The following is a 20,457-nucleotide window of genomic DNA, read 5'->3' as shown; positions in this document are numbered from 1 at the left end:
CTGCACTGTGTAACATAAAACTGCAGGTGATCAACAGCTAACTACGAGTTAATCGAGTGACTAGTGGCTGCAGGTACCATTGTAACAACAGGAGTACAGGTTCAGGTACTGTATGTTTCACAACTAAAACCCAGGTCTACTTACTGGGTTCTTGTGCTGAAGTCGACGGCTGAGCCGTGTCTTTAGAGGGTGACACAGTGAGGTCCACAACAGCATGTTTGTCTGCTGCTGTTGCCTTGTTCCTGCTGGATTTGCTGTGACACCCACACTTGCAAGACGTGGGGGAGTCGGACTTGTGGCTCTTGTCTGGACCGGTGCTTCCTCCTTCCTGCAGTTTGGCTATAATCCGATAGTGAAACAGAGAACTGTCAGTAACATTGACCCTGAGTGGCTATTAGTTTTTTGGGTATAAGAAAAAATGAAATTATACTTACAAGAAAACAGTAAGAACAAAAGAAATGAGTCAGTGGTTAAACTAAAGTCTTAATTTACCCATTTTGCTCAATATTTTTATCACATGAATCATAATTTAAAATAATCTGTACTGATCTTAATCTATTGTTTGAAATAAGTCATTTTAGCTCCCTCATCATTACCTTTAATCTAATATTGTTTTAATAGGCTGCCAATCATAAACAAGAGGTACAGTGGGGCAAAAAAGTATTTAGTCAGCCACCGATTGTCATCATTTTAAGTGGGGGAACTTGCACAGAGGTCAGTAATTTGCACCAGAGGTACACTTCAACTGTGAGAGACAGAATGTGAAAAAAAATCCATGAATCCACATGGTAGGATTTGTAAAGAATTTATTGGTAAATCAGGGTGGAAAATAAGTATTTGGTCAATAACAAAAATACAACTCAATACTTTGTAACATAACCTTTGTTGGCAATAACAGAGGTCAAACGTTTACTATAGGTCTTTACCAGGTTTGCACACACAGTAGCTGGTATTTTGGCCCATTCCTCCATGCAGATCTTCTCGAGAGCAGTGATGTTTTGGGGCTGTCGCCGAGCAACACGGACTTTCAACTCCCGCCACAGATTTTCTATGGGGTTGAGGTCTGGAGACTGGCTAGGCCACTCCAGGACTTTCAAATGCTTCTTACGGAGCCACTCCTTTGTTGCCCGGGCGGTGTGTTTTGGATCATTGTCATGTTGGAAGACCCAGCCTCGTTTCATCTTCAAAGTTCTCACTGATGGAAGGAGGTTTTGGCTCAAAATCTCACGATACATGGCCCCATTCATTCTGTCCTTAACACGGATCAGTCGTCCTGTCCCCTTGGCAGAAAAACAGCCCCATAGCATGATGTTTCCACCCCCATGCTTCACAGTAGGTATGGTGTTCTTGGGATGCAACTCAGTATTCTTCTTCCTCCAAACACGACGAGTTGAGTTTATACCAAAAAGTTCTACTTTGGTTTCATCTGACCACATGACATTCTCCCAATCCTCTGCTGTATCATCCATGTGCTCTCTGGCAAACTTCAGACGGGCCTGGACATGCACTGGCTTCAGCAGCGGAACACGTCTGGCACTGCGGGATTTGATTCCCTGCCGTTGTAGTGTGTTACTGATGGTGACCTTTGTTACTTTGGTCCCAGCTCTCTGCAGGTCATTCACCAGGTCCCCCCGTGTGGTTCTGGGATCTTTGCTCACCGTTCTCATGATCATTTTGACCCCACGGGATGAGATCTTGCGTGGAGCCCCAGATGGAGGGAGATTATCAGTGGTCTTGTATGTCTTCCATTTTCTGATGATTGCTCCCACAGTTGATTTTTTCACACCAAGCTGTTTGCCTATTGTAGATTCACTCTTCCCAGTCTGGTGCAGGTCTACAATACTTTTCCTGGTGTCCTTCGAAAGCTCTTTGGTCTTGGCCATGGCGGAGTTTGGAGTCTGACTGTTTGAGGCTGTGGACAGGTGTCTTTTATACAGATGATGAGTTCAAACAGGTGCCATTCATACAGGTAACGAGTGGGGGACAGAAAAGCTTCTTACAGAAGACGTTACAGGTCTGTGAGAGCCAGAGATTTTCCTTGTTTGAGGTGACCAAATACTTATTTTCCACCCTGATTTACCAATAAATTCTTTACAAATCCTACCATGTGGATTCATGGATTTTTTTTTCACATTCTGTCTCTCACAGTTGAAGTGTACCTCTGGTGCAAATTACTGACCTCTGTCATCATTTTAGGTGGGGGAACTTGCACAATCGGTGGCTGACTAAATATTTTTTTGCCCCACTGTATAAACACCAAATCGGTGGGGCTTCTATACTCACAGCCAGAGCTATGAGCGGCTCTGGCACCATAAAGAGTTAAGAGCAGAAAAACTTTAAGACCTGGTTTTAGACTCACAGGGAGTCTTCGTCCATACGCTAAGCTAAACAGTTTTATGAGTATCCACTGGAGCAGTTTAAATGTGACAGAAAAAGCAGATTTCATTGTATAGATAAAGTGCAAGTATATCATCCAACTTGAATTTTACATGTACATGCACTCAGTCATACCAGGCTTACCAAACTGTGCATGCTGCCAACCCAGGGCTGAACAAAGCAACGCCAAGCTCTTTCCACTTCCAGTTGGAGACTCTAGTAAACAGTACTGCCCTGTGTTCAAACCTCGTACAATCTACAAAACAACAGAGAAGAGCTAAGTTAAAACATACAACGCTGAAGTGAAAAACAATGAAATGTCCACTACAGCCACGGTTTATGCTCCACATTATAATGTTCAGGGTGATTTTTGTTTTAACCAGTTATCACGTTCCCTGCGAGCTAATGTGAATGTGAGATTAGGATCTTGGAGGACTGTACAGGAGTATGTCTAGGATGGGTGAAAACCTCCCTTCGCCTATCTCAAGGGAAACGTGTTATTAAGCTTGCAGGTGTAGCAGTCTGTTTGCTTTGTGCAAAGGGTACATGTGACTGTGCAACCATACTAAACTTTATGAAGAACTTAGGGAGAAGACCCAAACTTACATTTTCAAAATGCAAATACATGCATAAGTCAGACAAAGGAACAGCGAGGTTTGCAGGATCGTAGTAGAAACTATGCTATGATTGCATGTTGTGTATTTAGCTTATAATAAAGTGGTTTTCCTGTAAAAATTGTTTTGATATCCAAACTTAAAAAAAAAAATCAAGAAAAAAAACACATTACTAAATAATAATGTATAATGAACGGTACTAGTAGTGAGTCAGATCACAGCAGACTGTTGTTTTTTTTGGTAAAATATTTTAATAATGTAGTGAAGCAGTGCATCAGGAGGTGAGCGTCATTTAATCAGCATTAAGTGTGGTTTTGAGTTTTTTCATGACCAGAGACATTGAAAGAAAGACACGTGTAGCCTGGCACAGCCTCTGTCACTGCACAAGCAAGCACAGATGGATGCCACTCACTAAATTCATCATAGCCAGCTGGGACGGGTAAGCCTTGCAGGGGAAGTGGATCTTCACCCCTCCAATGGTGTACTCCACTGGTGATGAAGTCATGCTCGCCTGTCCCGACAAAAGTTCAGAGTAACACGAGTTAGGTGTGTAAGGTACAGTAACATACAACTAACGCACTACGAAGTAGCCTGCAGTAGTTACACTATTTCTTCTGTCTGAAGACGTCACCCAGATAGGTAAAGCTGGAGAAAGTGATGCGTTAGCTTGAACGTTTTTGCTCGAATACCAAGCAAGAGCTAATACTACGAGCTGCACCATTACTGTACTACTAGAGTATCCCATGGTTACACTGGTCACGCCTGTCACTAAAGACATATATTTGCATATTTGTAAACAAAACAGCAAAATATACAGCTGTTTACATCTTCTTTACTTACTGTGATTCTTCCCGCTCTCACAAATCACGCTAAGGATCCGGACAGGAAGTCGGCTACATTGCACATTAAAACTTCACGCGAAAGCTTTCAAAATAAAACTGGTATTGGAAAAGATCACGAAAAATGTTGTACGTTAAATTCCCATTTGCTCTATATTCTTTTGACATGTTAACTTATACAATTCTCAGAAGTTAGGCAACGTTAAAAATACGTGTGCAATAGTGTGTACAATAATGTAAATTCATCCCGCTATTTTACGCTTTTATTATGAATAGTTAGCGCTGACCAGTGACTGCAACTTATGTGGCTACAAAACGCCGGAAATTACGTCAGTAAACATTAGCGCCGTTGACTGGAGAGTCACGTTGTTATTCCCGGAAGTTTAGCGGGCAATTGGAAAAAGTGAAAGGAGGCCGACGGTGCTGCATTTCAGTAGTGATCAATAAATGCATTGATCTGCAATAACTTGTATACCAGAGTGGAGTACATGTAGTTAAATCTATGTATATCTAACTATTATATAATATTCAATAATCAGTGATAGCTTCTTGACATATTTAAGCTTTCATTACCACATTTCTTTTACCATACTTATTTTATTTATTATTTTTTTAAACATTGCATGCTAACCAGCAGCAGTCACAACTTAATATTTATTGTTGTCATTTTGATTGAATAGAATAAAGTTGGCTAATATTTCACTCGATAATGTTTCCATGTTTTTAAGAGTTTTTTTTCTTACAAAGTAGCATCAGGGCCCCATTAATAAATATAGGTATAAATTAGGGGTGCAACGATATTCGTATCGATATTGAACCGTTCGATACAGTGCTTTCGGTTTGGTACGCATATGTATCGAACAATACAACATTTGTAATTTATTTTATCAACTTTCCTTCTGACGATGCTGTCTGTGTTGAGCGCTCAGTGAATCTGCGTTCGACTACTCCGCCTAGGCTGCACTGTTGAGCGCAGATCCACTGAGCGTTCAACACAGACAGCATCATCAGAAGGAAGAGTGCAGGGCAAGCTAGCGAGACAGAAGTTAAGCTCTCCTTGCAACATCGCAAATTGAACCTCCCCCACCCTCATTCAGATCTGGCATTTGGAATTATTTTGGTTTTCATGTGACGTATGACCCTGAAGGTAAGCTAAAGTAAACCAGTAAAGTGGACTAAAGTAAAGCAGTATGTTGGATGTGCCAGCAATGCTCAATTACATGGGTGGGAACTAGTGTGTTAGCACAGTTAGCTCGTTAACGTGTTGGCCGTCTAGCCCCACGCAGGGGTAGCTCATTAACGGAGATTTGCCGTGTTGTGGCGTTAACGTCATTTCAACGAGATTAACGCTGACAGCACTAGTGGGAACACAACGAATATGACTGCACATTTACGCCGACATCATCCTCGTGCAAAGACAAGTGGAAGCAGACAAAAACAACAAGCATGCATGCTACAAACTTTACCCGAGTCATTTAGACAGCCGTTAGCACATGATTCTCCTTATGGGGACCTGATATGTTTAATATTGTGGCGAGCTCAGACAAGGAGGAGACGGAGGTATCGTTTGGTCTTGCTTCCCGTGAGCTAGCCAGGGAGCACAGCCGTTTATTGACATCTGCAGAAGAACACTGCCGCTAGCTAACTGCTCAGCGCAGTAACGCACAGCAACAACAACACACAGGGCGCCCTCTGACCCTGGAAGGACACACCGTTGCAGCGAGAGGGCGTCACCCGTCACTATGGCAACATAAACAAAACATAACTGTACAAACAGAACCCCGAACAGCCCTAACCCGCTACAATATGCTGCTGAGAATATAGCCCAGAAGAAGCGGATAGTATAGCTTTTATTTTGGAAAGAGCCATTTCTCTGTAATAAACTCTCTTTTCCAAAGATGAGTGATTCCTCAATCAGATACAGGGCTCGCAAAATCGCTAGCCCGACGTCCCGGGGCTAGCGATTTTTCCAGTCGGGCTACCAAAATCTATCTGCGTTTGAATTTGCGCTTGTTTTTTGCTTTCACTTTGCAATCGCGTGAACTGTGTATAGAGAGCGACAGCACTGATTGGTGAGTGATGATAATTTGTGCACCAATTCCTCTGACATCGTCTTATCAATCGTTAGCTTACTATGCAAACATGACAAGTGAAATCTCCTGCAGCTTAAACATGTGAGAGGTTGATCGCGCAGAGAATCGCTGACCGTTATGTGAGTGCGTGTGTAAAAGCAGCAGGATATATATTTTAGTTCTGCTGAGCCAAATAAGACAGGTCAGGGTGAAGAAGTGACAGCCAAAGAAAAGCTTACCACAAAACGGAGAAGTTATGACAAATCAGACTATAAGGCAAAAAGAAAGTGCAGCTTTATGGTTTCATGGACAAAAGAATTTCTGTGGCTGCGATATGACGAGCTAAATAACCAGGGCTGCACATAAGTGGTCCGCAGGTGCGCATTCGCTGTCAAAAAACCCCAAAAAAACCGCGCACAAGATATGAAGTTGCAACGCGTGTTTGCATACATAAGATTTTCTGGAGGAGGACAGACATTTGTTTAAAACTCTTAAAGATGTCGAAGAAGCTCCTTTAAGCAATTACTTTGGTGTTCCTCTACCTCCAAAGAAATGTCAGAAGGAGTCCGAACCACAAAAGAAGCATGTATTCTCGGAAAAGTGGTTGCAGGAGGTGAGCTGGCTTCAAACAAATGATGAACGCACAGAGATGTGGTGTGGAATGTGCCGTGAAAATCCCACTCTAGCGGACAACAACAGTGCTTTTTATATGGATGCAAACGCGCGTTGCAACTTCTTATCTGGTGCGCGTCTTTTATTTTGACAGCGAATGCGCACATGCGGACCACTTATGTGCACCCGTGTAAATAACGTAATGTTCTGCCAGGTGTGTTGTTGGTTTTCTCTCGATTTCTGAGTCGACAAGCGCCTTTGTTACTGGGACCAGTCATTTTAAGAAAGGCCCCCATTAGAACCCATGAGAAATGCAAGAAATGCATTATTGCTCAGTCTGCAATATCTTTCCCAGAACAAACACCAATTGCAAATAACATACTAAAAATAAACCTGAAAAATCTGTTTAGAACAGCGTACTATGTTGCAAAGAGTGAACTACCACTGGCAAAATGTAGCAGTCTTTGCAAACTTCAAACAGCAAATGGCCTCGATCTTGGTTCCACTTGTCTCTTACCCGTGACTTCAGCGGAAATGTCAGATTCAGGATCTGACACAGACGGATTCATGTCCTACACAGTTCTTACAAGTTCATAGAAATTTCTGTTCAATTAGAACCAAGTATTTGAGTTGATGATTGTAATTTTTATACAATGTTGTAATTTGTGTTTCAACAATTTTTTGATTAATGTTTTGTTTCCTTTACAATATTATACATTAATGTATAATATTGTAAAGGAAACAAAACATCAATCAAAAAATTGCTCTATTTTTTATTCGGGCTACTTACATTTATTTTGGGCTACCAAAAACTGAAGAGTCCCTGCCCGAAGGGCTACCAGGGATTTTGAAATTTTGAGAGCCCTGAGATATATTTATTTTTTTAATTACTTTTGTTCAGCAACATTAAATTTAAAAACTGTACTTTTGAGTTAAAATATATATTTATAATTTTAATAAATGACAAATTAAAAAGGCATGAACATTTTTTTTGTATCGAAAAAATATCGAACCGTGACACCAAAGTATCGAACCGAACCGTGAATTTTGTGTATCGTTGCACCCCTAGTATAAATGATCAAATTTCAATACTAAGGTTGAAATACTATTTTGAGATATAAGCTGAAAAATATTTTCAGAGTAAAGTCCAAATAAGAGTTTCAGAATAAAATTCAAATGTGGAAATTAAAGCCTTCTACAAAATGCCTTGTGTAGATGAGATGGTGAAATTGTACTTCATAATCGGTTTTAGTCAAAGGAAATGATTTCTCTTTTAGCGCATCAACACAGTGTGGTGATAAATATAATGACATTGAAGAGGTGGTGCAGAAAGTTGGAACTGTTCAGAAGGAAAAACCACAAAACCCTGGAAGAGTTGGAGAGATTTGTACAAAATGAAATGGCTGACAATGGGCAGATGCAAGGACACTGATGGTAACACCCTTGTACAAAAAAGAGGATGTGTGTTGAACCACAAACTCATCTACACAAGGCATTTTATAGAAGGTATAGGAGCCGTGAAGGTTGTTTGCCTTGAAGCAACAACTCAAAATAGTATTTCGAGTTTAACCTTTTTTCTGAATGTGATGATATGGTTTTGATGTGTGTTTGGGAGTTTTATCTTGTTGGAACACCTAATTGTATCCAAGTTTCAACTGTCTTATTTGAGGGGAAGTTAAAGTATTTTTCTTCATTATTCTGTCCATGGTGTGCAATGTACCACTGGCAGCAAGATAGCCCCAGAGCATGACACCACCACTACTATGCTTGACAGTTGGTACAGTTGCTGTACAGTTGTTAAAACCTAGCATATCTCTTATCGTGCAAATGTCCGCTTCCCACATGTACGATTGATTTTGGAACAAGACAACATCTCGTGATCAGCAATGTCCTAGTCCATAGCCATGTAAAACTCGCTTCACTGTGGATAGCAATGCTGGTTTTCCAGTAGTTTCCAGTTCTTGACATGTTTGAGCGTTCGTGGTTCCTGGGTTGCTTCTGCACATCCTAACCAGTTTCCTGTCATCTGAGCGTGACAGACTGGGTCTACTTGTCAACATTGACAAACTGGTGACACATCCAGTTTTACTGAGGTACAACTGAACTAATGATGTTGGGCTCTGAAATAAACACTTCTGTGTCTTCTCTTTTACCTTTACTTTGTTGGTCAAAGTGCTGTCAAACAAATCCTTTTTATGATGGGAAAAAGAAACTACCAGTTATAGTCAGTCATGATCACTAAGAAGTTAGCAGGCTTTGGCCTTGTCACGTTGAAAACATTTTACAACCCGCAGCACTATTTATCAAACGACAAACTGAGTCTATGTATATATTCTAGTCAACAGATGAGGACAGAGTTCTTAGCCTGACTATGAACATATTAAATCTTTGTTATTTCCCTTGTTGTCCGTTAAACAGAGCAAAGAATTTTTACCACAGCTTTTCCAAACATTTTAGTTTTATTTTGGATGCTTACATTATTTAACTTTGCACACAGAAACAAAATAATTTCACAAAAACAAAAAAAACCAAGGTCAAACTTATTAGCCCCCCTTATGCTAACGAGCGGTTGTGTATCTTTTTTTGCAGGACAACAGTCTGCAGTGTTTTGCTATTTTTTTCAACAAGTCTCACACAAGCCTCCTGAACAATCCCACCCATTCTTCTTTGGTCAGTGTGTCACACTCCTCCAGATTTCATGGTCACCCACAGACTTTGGACTGTCTCTAGCTTGCTTCTGGTGCAGTCAAAAACAAGGAAAACGACAATAACATACTGAAGAACATCCTGAACATGTTCTGGGGATACTCTCTACCACTTCATCTAACTCACTCCAGAACTTTAAGGAGCTTGAATAGAAAAGCGACTGGACTCCTTTGAGTTTCCTGAAGACGCCTTGAAGACTCGAGAAAGTCTTTTCTATTCAATCTCCTTAGATTACCATGACTGAGAACCTACACAGCCTTACTCCAGAATTCCTCTTTCTCTTCTGACGTTCAACCAGTGGGACATATGCAATGGCAAATGTTTTTTTGTTTGTTTGCATAATGATTTTTTTAATTACTAAATATTTTCAAAGCGTTGTAATTAAGTTACTTCAGAGAATTTATTTTATTTAAATAGGTTCATTTCCAGATAAGTGTTTTTCACATTTACATTGTACACATGCACTTGGTGTTAGCACAGCTATCCGAATCAGGGAGGTGAGTACTTCGATTAATAAGCAAACAAAAAGAGGAACAGAATTCTCAAATATATATAAAAAAATCATAATTGAGGAATTCCAAGCCAAGCAACAGACTGCATTTACAGAGTATGTCAAACATGAATCATCACTGTATAATTTAAATAACCCACAATGCTACAAATTCCTGTTAGAAATTGCACTTAGCTCAGTGGAAACACATCACGTAACAAAGACAGAAGTTTTTCTTTCCTGTGTAATGGTCGTTACTCTCTCGCAGGAAAAATCTGAATCATACAGGGCTCTGTCATGTTTTCCTAACTATACTAAGCTCAGTGAGTGATCTATTCTAAAACGATTTTATTATTTGACATCCGCAATTTCAGACTAGCTGCATTGTTTGTTAAAAGCAACTCACTCCTAGAGACAATGAACGTCACCATAATAGTGCAAAACAGTTCTCTTAAAGTCCATCCATGCAGAGTGTATTTAATCACAGATGAGCCTTGTGCATACATTGGTAACTATACAACTTGCGCTGCAGCATGGTGGGACAACAGCTCGTAGGAAGGCGAGTATTAAAGAAACAGGTGGTGCAGGTGGTGATGTTGTGTTGCAAATGAGATAAAACGAAGTGGCAGGATGAACTGGGGGAGCATGACAGTTTCTTCTCTGCAGGGGAAGGTTCGTGCACAGTGAAAGGCTGGCAGCATGAAATAGCTCAGTAAATGTTACTTGTAAACATTGTTTGCAGTGCCTCACAATTGAAGAAGATTTCCTTTAGGGCCACCAGGGTGTTCACACAGAGAGAAGTTCACTATTATAGACACATGTACAGAAGCAAAGGGCTGCCAAAAAGCTTTTTCTGAGAACTTATACCAGGTGTAGGAAGCAGGCTCAGGGAAGTGAAGACACCAAACAACAAACATTAAAAACATAATCGAGGGGATGCACCTATCCCTTAAGATGCACTGTGCAATTAACAACTATTAGAAACCTCACAGGGTGGGGGTGCATTATGGCAAATGAGAAAACATGATACTTGCAAACATTACATGTATTTATATAGCAACACACACAATGTAGTAGCTTACTGGTCTGTGATGGTAGCAGCACCTTCAGTTTATATTCAAGGTAAGTCTCCAGTGATTAAATAAACTGATAATAATACATAAATATGTTTAACACAGCGTGCGCACACAATTTTGTTGACAGAGTGATGAGTTGGAGAAGAAAGAAAAGGTGAAGCACATCTAAAAGGAATATTACTCTAAGATCATCATACAATAAAAGAAAGTAGAAAAATATATATATTTGTTCTAAATGAACAATTCAACTTACTTTTCAATACTTGCTATAAAATGCATAAGATTTTACACCAGCAACATTATTTAATGCTTACAATTGTTACTAGAAACTGAGGTGACATAAGACACATTTCATCAGCATTTCAGGAAGGAATTTAAAAACAAAGACACAAAATTCATCCAAAACAAACTTTTTATAAATGTCGACTGTTTGAGTGGTGAGCAGTGAGTCTTCCCTCCGTAGGACAGTTGCTTAGAGTCGTAACAATATGCAGGAGGAAGCTGCAAACTTATGGAACAGAAGCACCACTGCAAATGACGGTGACAGTGGGAGGGAGCAGGTGTGTGTGTGTGTTTTAGCACACACATACTGTGGTACTTTTATGCTGCTGGAGAATGGAGGAGACATTATTGGTGTCTTTCTGTTTCTTCTCTGCGTTGTGTTGCACCAGTGGCGGTCTTTCGGCAGTCCTGCGCCGGGCTTTCTTTGCCAGCAGGCCCGATGGGCTTGATGACACGTCAATAGTTCTTTTTCTGGTGGGTGTCCTGCTGCCAGCTGTCCTGTCCGTTGCACTGGACAGGGCGGGCAGCTCGGGGCTGCCGTTTGAACACAGCGGAGTCAGAGAAAAGGGGTCAGATAGATCCATGTGATAAAAGCTGTTGCTTCCCGATAGCCCATCTCGTCGCTCCAACGCAGAGAAGAGCTCACATGTGGCCGCGGGAGAGTCCTCCTCTGGAAGTCGCTGTAGAAGAAGACAATGGAATAACAGTCAAGTCCAGCACTTATATGTGCATACCACACCTTAAACCAGGGATCTATTGTTCCTCACCTGAACAAGAGGAGTGTCTGCGCGAGATATGGAGGTGGGGGGACACTGAGACACCTTGGCTAGGTCTAGCAGCACTTCCTCATGGTGCAGGGTGTCCTGGCAGGTCCCAGGCTCTTGCAGGGCAATTACTATGGCGCTTGTATTGTCTGCACGCAACATCCGCTGGCGCCACCGCAGCAAAGCATGACTGACCAGCTGCCTGGCACTCGAGACCCCACATGGTGCCTGCAGCAGTAAATGCTGTTAGTACACCGACTAACACGGCTGATATGAGGTGGACATTACTTTTTACTTATGGGCTATAAGAGACATCAACCCACACATGCAGGAACAGGGCAACCATCTATACTGATAGCAGCTAAAGCATAACCACTCACCATTTCCTCGTCATTATTCTGACACATGGAGATGGCCTCTTGAGGAGGAACCATATTCCACAGACCATCGCTGCCCAGGATGATGTAGCGATGTTTTTTAGGGTCAAGAACCACCACACTAGTGTCAGGCTCTGGAGAAACTACAAACTCTCCACTGTAGAAGTCGTAACTCCATAGATCGCCTGTGGCAGAAAAGGAAAACTTTAATGAAGGAACTACGAGCCACACATGCTGTGTGACTCTGAGTCTAACCATCACTACCCTTTTTCTTGAACTTAGAAGTAGCCTATTTGAACAGAAGCTCTACAGAGCGCAGACTTTGTGCCCAATTGCTAGTGAAAATAAAATCATGGTTCTGGTACTCTGTTTTGTATTATTCTAGTCATCCTCACAGCTTCTTCACTGGGATTACAGTAAGTTAATGCTCCTACCTAAAGCTCGAGCTACTGCCAAGAATGGTATCTGGTCGATCACAGTACTACGACGGACTGGACCATTGTGGCTGAGTCTTGGCCTCTTCCACACCACCCGATTCACCCCAGACTTCTTGATCACGCTGTTCATACAGAGAGGAGAGAGAAGCTGCCATTTAGAAGAGTCAGACTACAGCAACAAGAATTACACACAGGTGCCAATCGATTCAATACACCCAACAAAAACATAGTCATACACATCACAAACACACAGCCTTTTAAAGACAGACGTACATTTTTGACCTGCACTAATAGTCCAGTAGTGTGTGGCTTCAAGGCTGGGTTTGAGTATAGCAAGTCCAGTCAGGTATAGTTAAAGGATATTAATCTGGTCAGGCAAGCAATGAGACAACCTCCAAAACAGGAACATTTAGAGCAGCATATTTATCTAGCAATGTCAGAAATAATACAATTCTCTCTTGATCAAACAAAAAAAGGTTGTTACATTCTATCAGCACATTAAAGTTTTACTGAAGAATTATTAAAAATTGGCATAAACTGTAGCAACATTTCTTTTAAATTAACAAGCGATGGACTTGGGGGTGGATCCGTAAATTGTTTTGTCTGTTTGTTCAGAGTTTATCTTCAGTTTCTGTCCCTGTTACATTAAAGTTTAATAATCACATTTAAAAATCAAGATTTCAGATTCTAACTGAAAAATCTATTTAGGTAAATGACAATGAAAGACAGTATTAAAGATGATATTTAAAACAAACTTTTATTCAACCTATGATGAAGACAGACTGGAGCAAGACTGAAAGGATTTTTTTCTTCCGTCCTGTTTTTTTTAAGATGAATGTCGTGGTAATCAGTGACACGTGTTCATATTTCTTTGTGCACGGTAATAAAATCGGGACACTGCTTCTTATTTACCCGTTCCCATGGTAATTCGTTGTGTCGGGGCTCTGTTGATGATGGCTTTCTTTCCCTGTTCACGTATGCAATTAACTCAGAGTAAAGATACTCAGAGTGGAATGTTTTCAGAGCTAATCAACTCAGTTTTACTTTTTAACTTAGAGACTGTTGTTGTTCATGAAAACATGTTAGGGCCCTAATCAGAAAGCTTAAATATGAAGAAAAGCAGAAACAGTGACAAACACAGTAAATGGGAAATGGACTGGTACTTTTATAGTATTTTTTAATATACTAAATGAGCACTCAAAGTGCTTTTTACTAGCCTCACATGCATCCGTTCATATATAAGCACTTTTTTCTATGCTAAGAACCGTTTATAACATTTGTGCACACACTCACACTCTGATGGCTGCATCAGGAGCAAATCAGGGTTCAGTATCTTCCCCAAAGATACTTCAACATGCAGACTGGAGTAGCTGCAGGAAGACTGATTCTGAAACCTTCTGACTGGTAGATAACCTGCTCTGGCAACCACAGCTGGCCTCAAAAGCAGCTGTGGCTCAAAACAATGCTGTTTGATTAAAAGTTCAAATGAAAGCCGTCTGTGTGCAGATGAACTTCTTTGTTTAGTTTACAACGATCTTTAAATTGGGCAGATTTCTGATAAACTCTGCTGCAGGTGGACAGCCCTTTTCAATCTGCAGCATGCAGGGTCGGGTCTAAAGGGGGGGCATGGGGTGTACTATAGAGATTGGCAGACCACGTGGCTTTCGCGCATTGCATGCTGGGAACTCGTGGCAAAACAATCCAAGTACCGCATCAAATGCAAGCATTTGCAGCACCGCAAAACGTTCATTCTCCGGTTCCAATACCTTCTTGGTTTTTCTTTGCCCCCCAAAAAAGGAATGTACAAAACGAAGGAGAACAATGCCGGACCGTACAAAGACAGACTTGATGAAAAGTCAAAGAAAAGATACGAGGAAAAAAATCAAAGGAGTGAAAGGGTCAGACCCTTACGAGCACGCAGAGTGGACAAAAGACGTTAGCGTGCTGCCCAACTTTCACCACGCTCATATTTATAATTATACGCTTCTTGGAGTGAGCGCATACACTCATGAAGTTTAGTAACTTCAGGTCACTGCAACGAGCCCAGGTACAGTTTACCGACGGATGGGTACAGGACCTTGAAATGCACCGTGTAGAACAAAAGACCATCGTACGAACAAACGTAAGTTTACCAGTCTCACAAATCGTCGAGACTGGTAAGTGACAATAATATTGTATGCTGTAATCGTACTGGGCTATTAGTGATACAAAAAAACTGTTTTACCCTGTGGAAAAGTATATGTTTTTGTCAATGTACCATGGTAATAACAGAAGCGAAACGCAATATTGTGTCAGGACAATTCACTGTTTATGCACAATAAACAAAGGAGCATAGCGCGACAATTTCTGTTCAGCGCCAGACTTGCTTGTAACCTATATCACCAATTATGTTATGAAAAATGACGTATTAACTGCTACAAAACACTGACCTTTGTGGAAATGTTTGGAGCAGACTAACATGTGAGCTGGAGGGTTCTGGGACGTTGTATTTGCTCTTTGAATGGCTGCAATCCAGTCCATCCGTCACCTCTTTGTTACTTCGGAAACATGGCTTGAACAATTTCTCTTCAACGACGTAATCCGATAACAACCGATCTCTTTACCCGTCGGCTTCCCGTGGCTGTCATGCGACCGGCTATTGCAGTTAATAATACAACAGCTTCTTGACATTTTTTGTGTTTCTTTTTATCGCTGTGTGACTGATTTCAATTGAAAGCCTGCGTGCGCTATAGTACCTCTTGCCACGAGTTCCCAGAATCCTTTGCGGTTTTACCCCTGAATGACGTCACATTTTCAATCTCTATACTGTATTTCTCTTAAAGCTCAATTAATAGTTATTTGCAGGTTTAGACTTTTAATAACATTTACAAATAACTTATGTTACACTATTATAGATAAAATAAAACAGCAATATATAGAGTAATGAAAATTTGTATTTACCCCATAGGACAGTAGGACAGATAGGACAGTAAACATTTACAAGGGATCTATAAAACTATGGGGTCAGTTGGGGGGTGGGGGTGACAAAATGTTGGGCTGGGCCCTGCTTACCTTCCTCCTAGACCTTCAATACGCTCCCTCTCTTTGGGAAGTTCTGGTTTATGGTCCTGCGTGACTTCCACAGCTCTGATGAATGGGACTGAAGGGTCCTCCTGGACACCTAGAACCACCGCAGAGTCCCCAACATGGGCCACATACATGCGGTTTCCTCTGAGCACCACTACACTGGCTGTGGTACCTGATGTACTAGGAAGGCCTGTAAGTGTCTTTGGCCATTCAGCTGAAAATACAGAAGGCAGAAAATGAACACAAGCTTATTGTTTATAAAACATTACTGCACAGTGTTGTGAGGTACACCGAACAGACAGGTAGAACATACTGGCTTCTTACATATCAATGTGCACTGATCTGTTTTTGTTTACCACGCTAAAAGAGATGTATGTGACCTCAAGGTCGGTTTTTATTCGTCCAGGAGGTAGTTTTATAAGCAAAGTCACACATGCGCTGCACAAGCACTTTGTGTGTGTACATATAATCTGTGACCAGCTGGAAACAGCTGACAAGTCCGAACATATCCAACCAGACACCTGAACACACTGCCGTGGTCCAAGGCATACACAGACTAAATAGAATCGATGAGGCGTTAAAAAGGGTAATAACTACGTCTCTGTAACGACACACTAGATTGAGGCCAGTGAGACCATAACACTTTGTGGGTTTCCATTATACATTAGATTGTGAACATACTTCTGAACTGTTCGGTGTCTGCTGTGACGGGCTTTGTTTGGCGAATACCGGGCGGCTACAGCTAACTTCGTTAGCTCCGCTAATTCCAACATTTACTTATAACTTGATCTTAATTGAACAAACAAACAAACAGAGCCTGGGCACAATGGCGAGGAATTTGCTGGGGTATCTGGCAATTACCTAGCTCTCTGGTCGAGATCTTTCTTTTTAAGGCTCTACTGAGCCCGTGGAACATTCTAGTAAATCCGGCTTTCATAGAGCTAGCAATGAGCTACGGTCGGTCAACACTCAGCTGGGTGTAGGCCAGATAATATAGTCTGATTTTGAGGTTTGGCGTTAAGTTCACGTTACTTAAACACAGAGAAGCACAAAGTAGTAACAGCTTTTACGTGTCACAACTTAATAGTTTTAGTAAACTTACGCAGTTTCTTCCACATAGCATGGTGGCATGCTACAAACCCTTTGCGTATGGCAGAGCAGACCTCCCGGTCACAGTCTGACCAGAATCCCCGCTGTTTCTTCATGAACTCCCAAAGATAGTCTCGCGCAAACTGCGCAGCCTCGCGACCCCCGTGACCATCAAAAACGGCGAAGAATGCTACGGAACGGCGGGAACAAGTCGGGGTGTTCGGCTGAACTTGCGGCGTGCTTAGATCTCCTGGTGACGGCGTTTCTACCGATATACCCTCGTCTTCTGTTTGTACGAGTTCACTGGATGCGTTTAAAACCTGCGGGGACTCCACGGTTTTATCGGCCCGGTCGGGATAAGTGTCCCCAGCCAGAGAATTGAACGTGTAGTCTCTCCGAATGTTCTCCTCTGGGTCACCCGTCGTCGGCTCATTTTCTCCCGGCTCAGGCTCTACTATGACCTCGGTCACATCTTCCATGTATTTCCTGCCTCCTTGATCGGTAAAAACACTCACTCGCATCAGTAATGCGTTTTCCATGGCTCCAAAGTTGAGGCCCGCTCCAATTTTATTTAATATTGTTAGTATATAGAATAGAAAGACAGTACAAATTATCGCAGAGCCGCGTCCTGCCTTTGTTTATGTGGAGTGTAGTAGGCATGCTCGAGCGTGTTGACGTCAGAATTTCCCTTCTTCTTGTACGTAGACGTGGCAAAGCAAGTGCAGCTGTCACCGGAGTGCTGTTGCCCTCTAGAGGTCTTGCTCCGAGCCAAACCGCGACTTAAGAGCAAAAATATTGACTTTAATGGGGTGGTCACGTCAATATAAGGTGGTCATCAAAAAGAAACCGCGTTTCCAATCTGCAAGCGTATGAAACCAAATGAAATCCTAATTCTGTCACTCTTGGTGGTACACATGCAATTTTCCAGTTGGTCACCGCAGGTCAGGTCTAGTCTGCAGGCAAGTCAGTGCTGGGGAACGCGAGGCTTTGTCAAAGCAGAGGTTTCCAAACAGACACACTTCTCTACAGTGACACCTACTCGACACTTTTGCTGTTGTCGCCGTGATCCTCAGCAACACAGACAGGTATTGCACATTTCTAAACAAAGTTAAATATTATACCAGACTGTCAGTAATTGTAATCAACTAGTATATTGATGCATGCTCAATCATCCAGATAAGAAAGTTCCAAAACGCTGATAATTTTCATCTGGAAGTAGCGTGGAAAAAACGTGTCGTCACTCATCCAACTGTCAGCTGACTGCAGGTTTCCCCAAATATTATAATCAGTAGTGATGTCTGAATAGTGGGCCGTGAGCTCAGTTTCATGATGATTAATGCAAATTGTTGTGAGTACCAGCACTTTGACTCTGTAGTGTTTGATTTCAAATCCAAATAGAATAAAATTTAAAGTCAAATGGCACGCAAATAAGCTTCACTCTGTCACATTTATAAGCACTAAATAAACCCTGTTTAGTCAATATCAGACCTGACAGTAATACTGGCCCTATAGCACGCTCTAAATGTGCAGCAACTATGTAAGTTACACAAATGGTAATTAACCTATATGTAAAAGCTACCCAAAATGACAAGGTCGCATATGTGGTGAGCTAATGCATTTCACAGTATCAGAACAGTAATGGAAAGCCATAAGAAAAAGGAAAAGAATCCAGCAAAACGTGACACAGAACATGAGAGATACATCTGGCCCATTAGATGATTCATTTGCTGTTATTAAAGCCTCATCAGAAATGATTTCAGGAGAAGAGTGGCCGTTTAGAAGCCATTCTTATAAAAGAGAAAGGTTTGTCTTGTCTTGACTTATAATCTTGGTAGAATTCTAAAAACTATGTTTTAAGATGTTTCAATAGATTGCTGCACCTCTTTAGCATTTTTCTAAAAACATATAAAGAAGTGAGAGGTGGCCCATGATTTTTGGACAGAGTAATATCCAAGAAAAAACAAAACTGGAGCTATATTTGTCTTCTTTCCAACCGACACCACTATAACAAAAAACAAGAAGCATTTTATTCTTTAGAGACATCCTACACCCTCTGAATGGCATTATTTTGGAGAAAGAGTCATACTGAAGCGGTGACAGTGAACCTGAACACTAGTGGTGTGCGGATCGATACTGAAATACCGATTCTTCCGATACCAGCAATTTATGTTCTAGAATCGATTCTCATATTATAATATCGATATTTTAGTACTCTGGGGTAAATTTGTAGTTTTTCCATTAAAATGAATGCAGTGGAAAGAAACTATACAATTCGGATCGTCTAATTTGGAAGGAACTACTTCCTCTTACGCCTTTCATAGTCATATGCGGAATACGGCTGTATAAATGTGTCGCAGCCCCTGGCGTGCACACTCACAACAATGGCTGAGCGCAAACACAGTCCTGTGTGGACACGTTGTTGTGGCAACACTACTGACTTCGTCAAACACCTCGGAGTAAATCACATCACAGAATATGATAAGCTTATGTTGAGGCGAGCTGAAGAGGAGGACAGGGACAGGTGCTGCTAGGGCGAGACAGACGTCTCTCGCACAGTCCTTTAGTGCTGCAGGCAGGCAACATGCTCAAATAGCGCACAACGTCAGTTTTTTTTATTTCTATATGATTATTCTGCATTATTAAGCAATAAAAACAAGTTGTCTGATGTCCTCTAATCATTATGAAGCAATATGGTTATGTTATTATTACAATTACATAATACAATTATATATTGTATTATGAAATGCAATGAAACATTAAGTTTTTGTACAGAGTATCGGATCAGTATCGCCGATACCACCCTGAATTTTACTTGGTATCGGATCGGAAAGGAAATCAGTGGTATCGCACATCACTACTGAACACACCTCAAAGCTTTGTTGACCAAGCAGTGGTGTCTGTCACTACTGCTTGTCCTTCTTCTGCAGTCATCTGACCTCAGCCCAGTTGAATATATATGGGACACTTGGTTAAATTGTATTTACATAGCACCAAATCACAACAACAGTAGCCTCAAGGTGCTTTATATTGTAGGGTCAAGATCCTACAATAGTACAGAGAAAACCCCAACAATCATATGACCCCTTATGAGCAAGCATTTTGGTGACGGTGGGAAGGAAAAACTCCCTTAGAACAGGAAGAAACCTCACGAGGAACCAAGCTTGGGGAGGGGCGGCCATCTGCCGATGACAAGCAGCTGTGGAAGAGAGCCACAGATTAATAATAACAAACAACTGAGGAAACATCTGTGATATTACAAGATGCTTTTTAGGGCTTAGTCTCACCATACTCAGTTACCTTGTTCATATGCACCAGTGGGGTACATGTAAATGCTCCTTTCATTAAAGGTAAAATATTCTGCATATTTTATATAGGTTCAACATTTCACTCAAAAAGTTCTCTTAATTTCACAATAAACGAAATCTAGACTCACATTCACCTGTTGTAACAAAGTTTCGAACCTACCTCAGTGTAGTGCATTTTCATTTCCCCACAGTCAGTACTCCTTATTTCTATTTAGACACATTTTGTAACACATTTCGACATTTTTGGTGCAATGATTGGCTGTCGTTGGAGTTTTTCTAGCCACATTAAATATAAAGGAATTGTAATAAATTTAACACATTGTATACGAAATCAAAGCGCTGGTCAGGTAGC

The 20,457-nt window shown here is 41.3% G+C and overlaps 2 protein-coding genes across 2 annotated transcripts in view; both read right to left on the bottom strand.

Moving 5' to 3' along the window:
- The window catches only part of brip1 (BRCA1 interacting helicase 1), a 42,201-nt gene extending 38,063 nt beyond the window's left edge, over positions 1–4,138 (bottom strand). Inside the window, exons 1-4 of the mRNA XM_085479040.1 lie at positions 3,831–4,138; positions 3,403–3,501; positions 2,521–2,632; positions 145–339 (exon numbers count right to left, since the gene is read on the bottom strand). Of these exons, the coding sequence (XP_085335166.1) occupies positions 145–339; positions 2,521–2,632; positions 3,403–3,495 (400 nt within the window). The 5' untranslated portion in view covers positions 3,496–3,501; positions 3,831–4,138. The remainder of the gene's footprint in view (positions 1–144; positions 340–2,520; positions 2,633–3,402; positions 3,502–3,830) is intronic.
- A 4,821-nt stretch (positions 4,139–8,959) lies between these two features.
- On the bottom strand, positions 8,960–17,488 carry LOC146693223 (protein phosphatase 1D-like). The gene is made up of 6 exons (XM_085479039.1): positions 16,814–17,488; positions 15,697–15,925; positions 12,643–12,767; positions 12,212–12,393; positions 11,835–12,059; positions 8,960–11,747 (listed from the first exon to the last, which is right to left on the bottom strand). The coding sequence occupies exons 1-6, from the start codon at positions 17,337–17,339 to the stop codon at positions 11,361–11,363; spliced, it is 1,674 nt and encodes a 557-aa protein (XP_085335165.1). The 5' UTR covers positions 17,340–17,488; the 3' UTR covers positions 8,960–11,360.
- Between the last annotated feature and the right edge of the window lie 2,969 nt (positions 17,489–20,457).

The sequence above is a fragment of the Copadichromis virginalis genome, linkage group LG14 (genome assembly GCF_057382275.1).
Source record: "Copadichromis virginalis isolate Kocher_CV1m ecotype Utaka linkage group LG14, C_Virginalis_male_GT1.1, whole genome shotgun sequence".
In the NCBI taxonomy this organism is placed as follows: domain Eukaryota; kingdom Metazoa; phylum Chordata; class Actinopteri; order Cichliformes; family Cichlidae; genus Copadichromis; species Copadichromis virginalis.
The sequence above is the reverse complement of the archived record's forward strand: the minus strand, read 5'-3'. Positions and strand labels throughout refer to the sequence as shown.

Bases quoted from the DNA above. Each gene is read 5' to 3' on its own strand.
- LOC146693223 (XM_085479039.1), bottom strand. From the start codon at position 17,339: ATGGAAAACGCATTACTGATGCGAGTGAGTGTTTTTACCGATCAAGGA. The intron at 15,926-16,813 runs GTAAGTTTACTA...CTGTATTTTCAG, and splicing joins TGCTATGTGGAAGAAACTGC to CTGAATGGCCAAAGACACTT. The intron at 12,768-15,696 runs GTAAGCAGGGCC...CTGTATGAACAG, and splicing joins ATTGAAGGTCTAGGAGGAAG to CGTGATCAAGAAGTCTGGGG.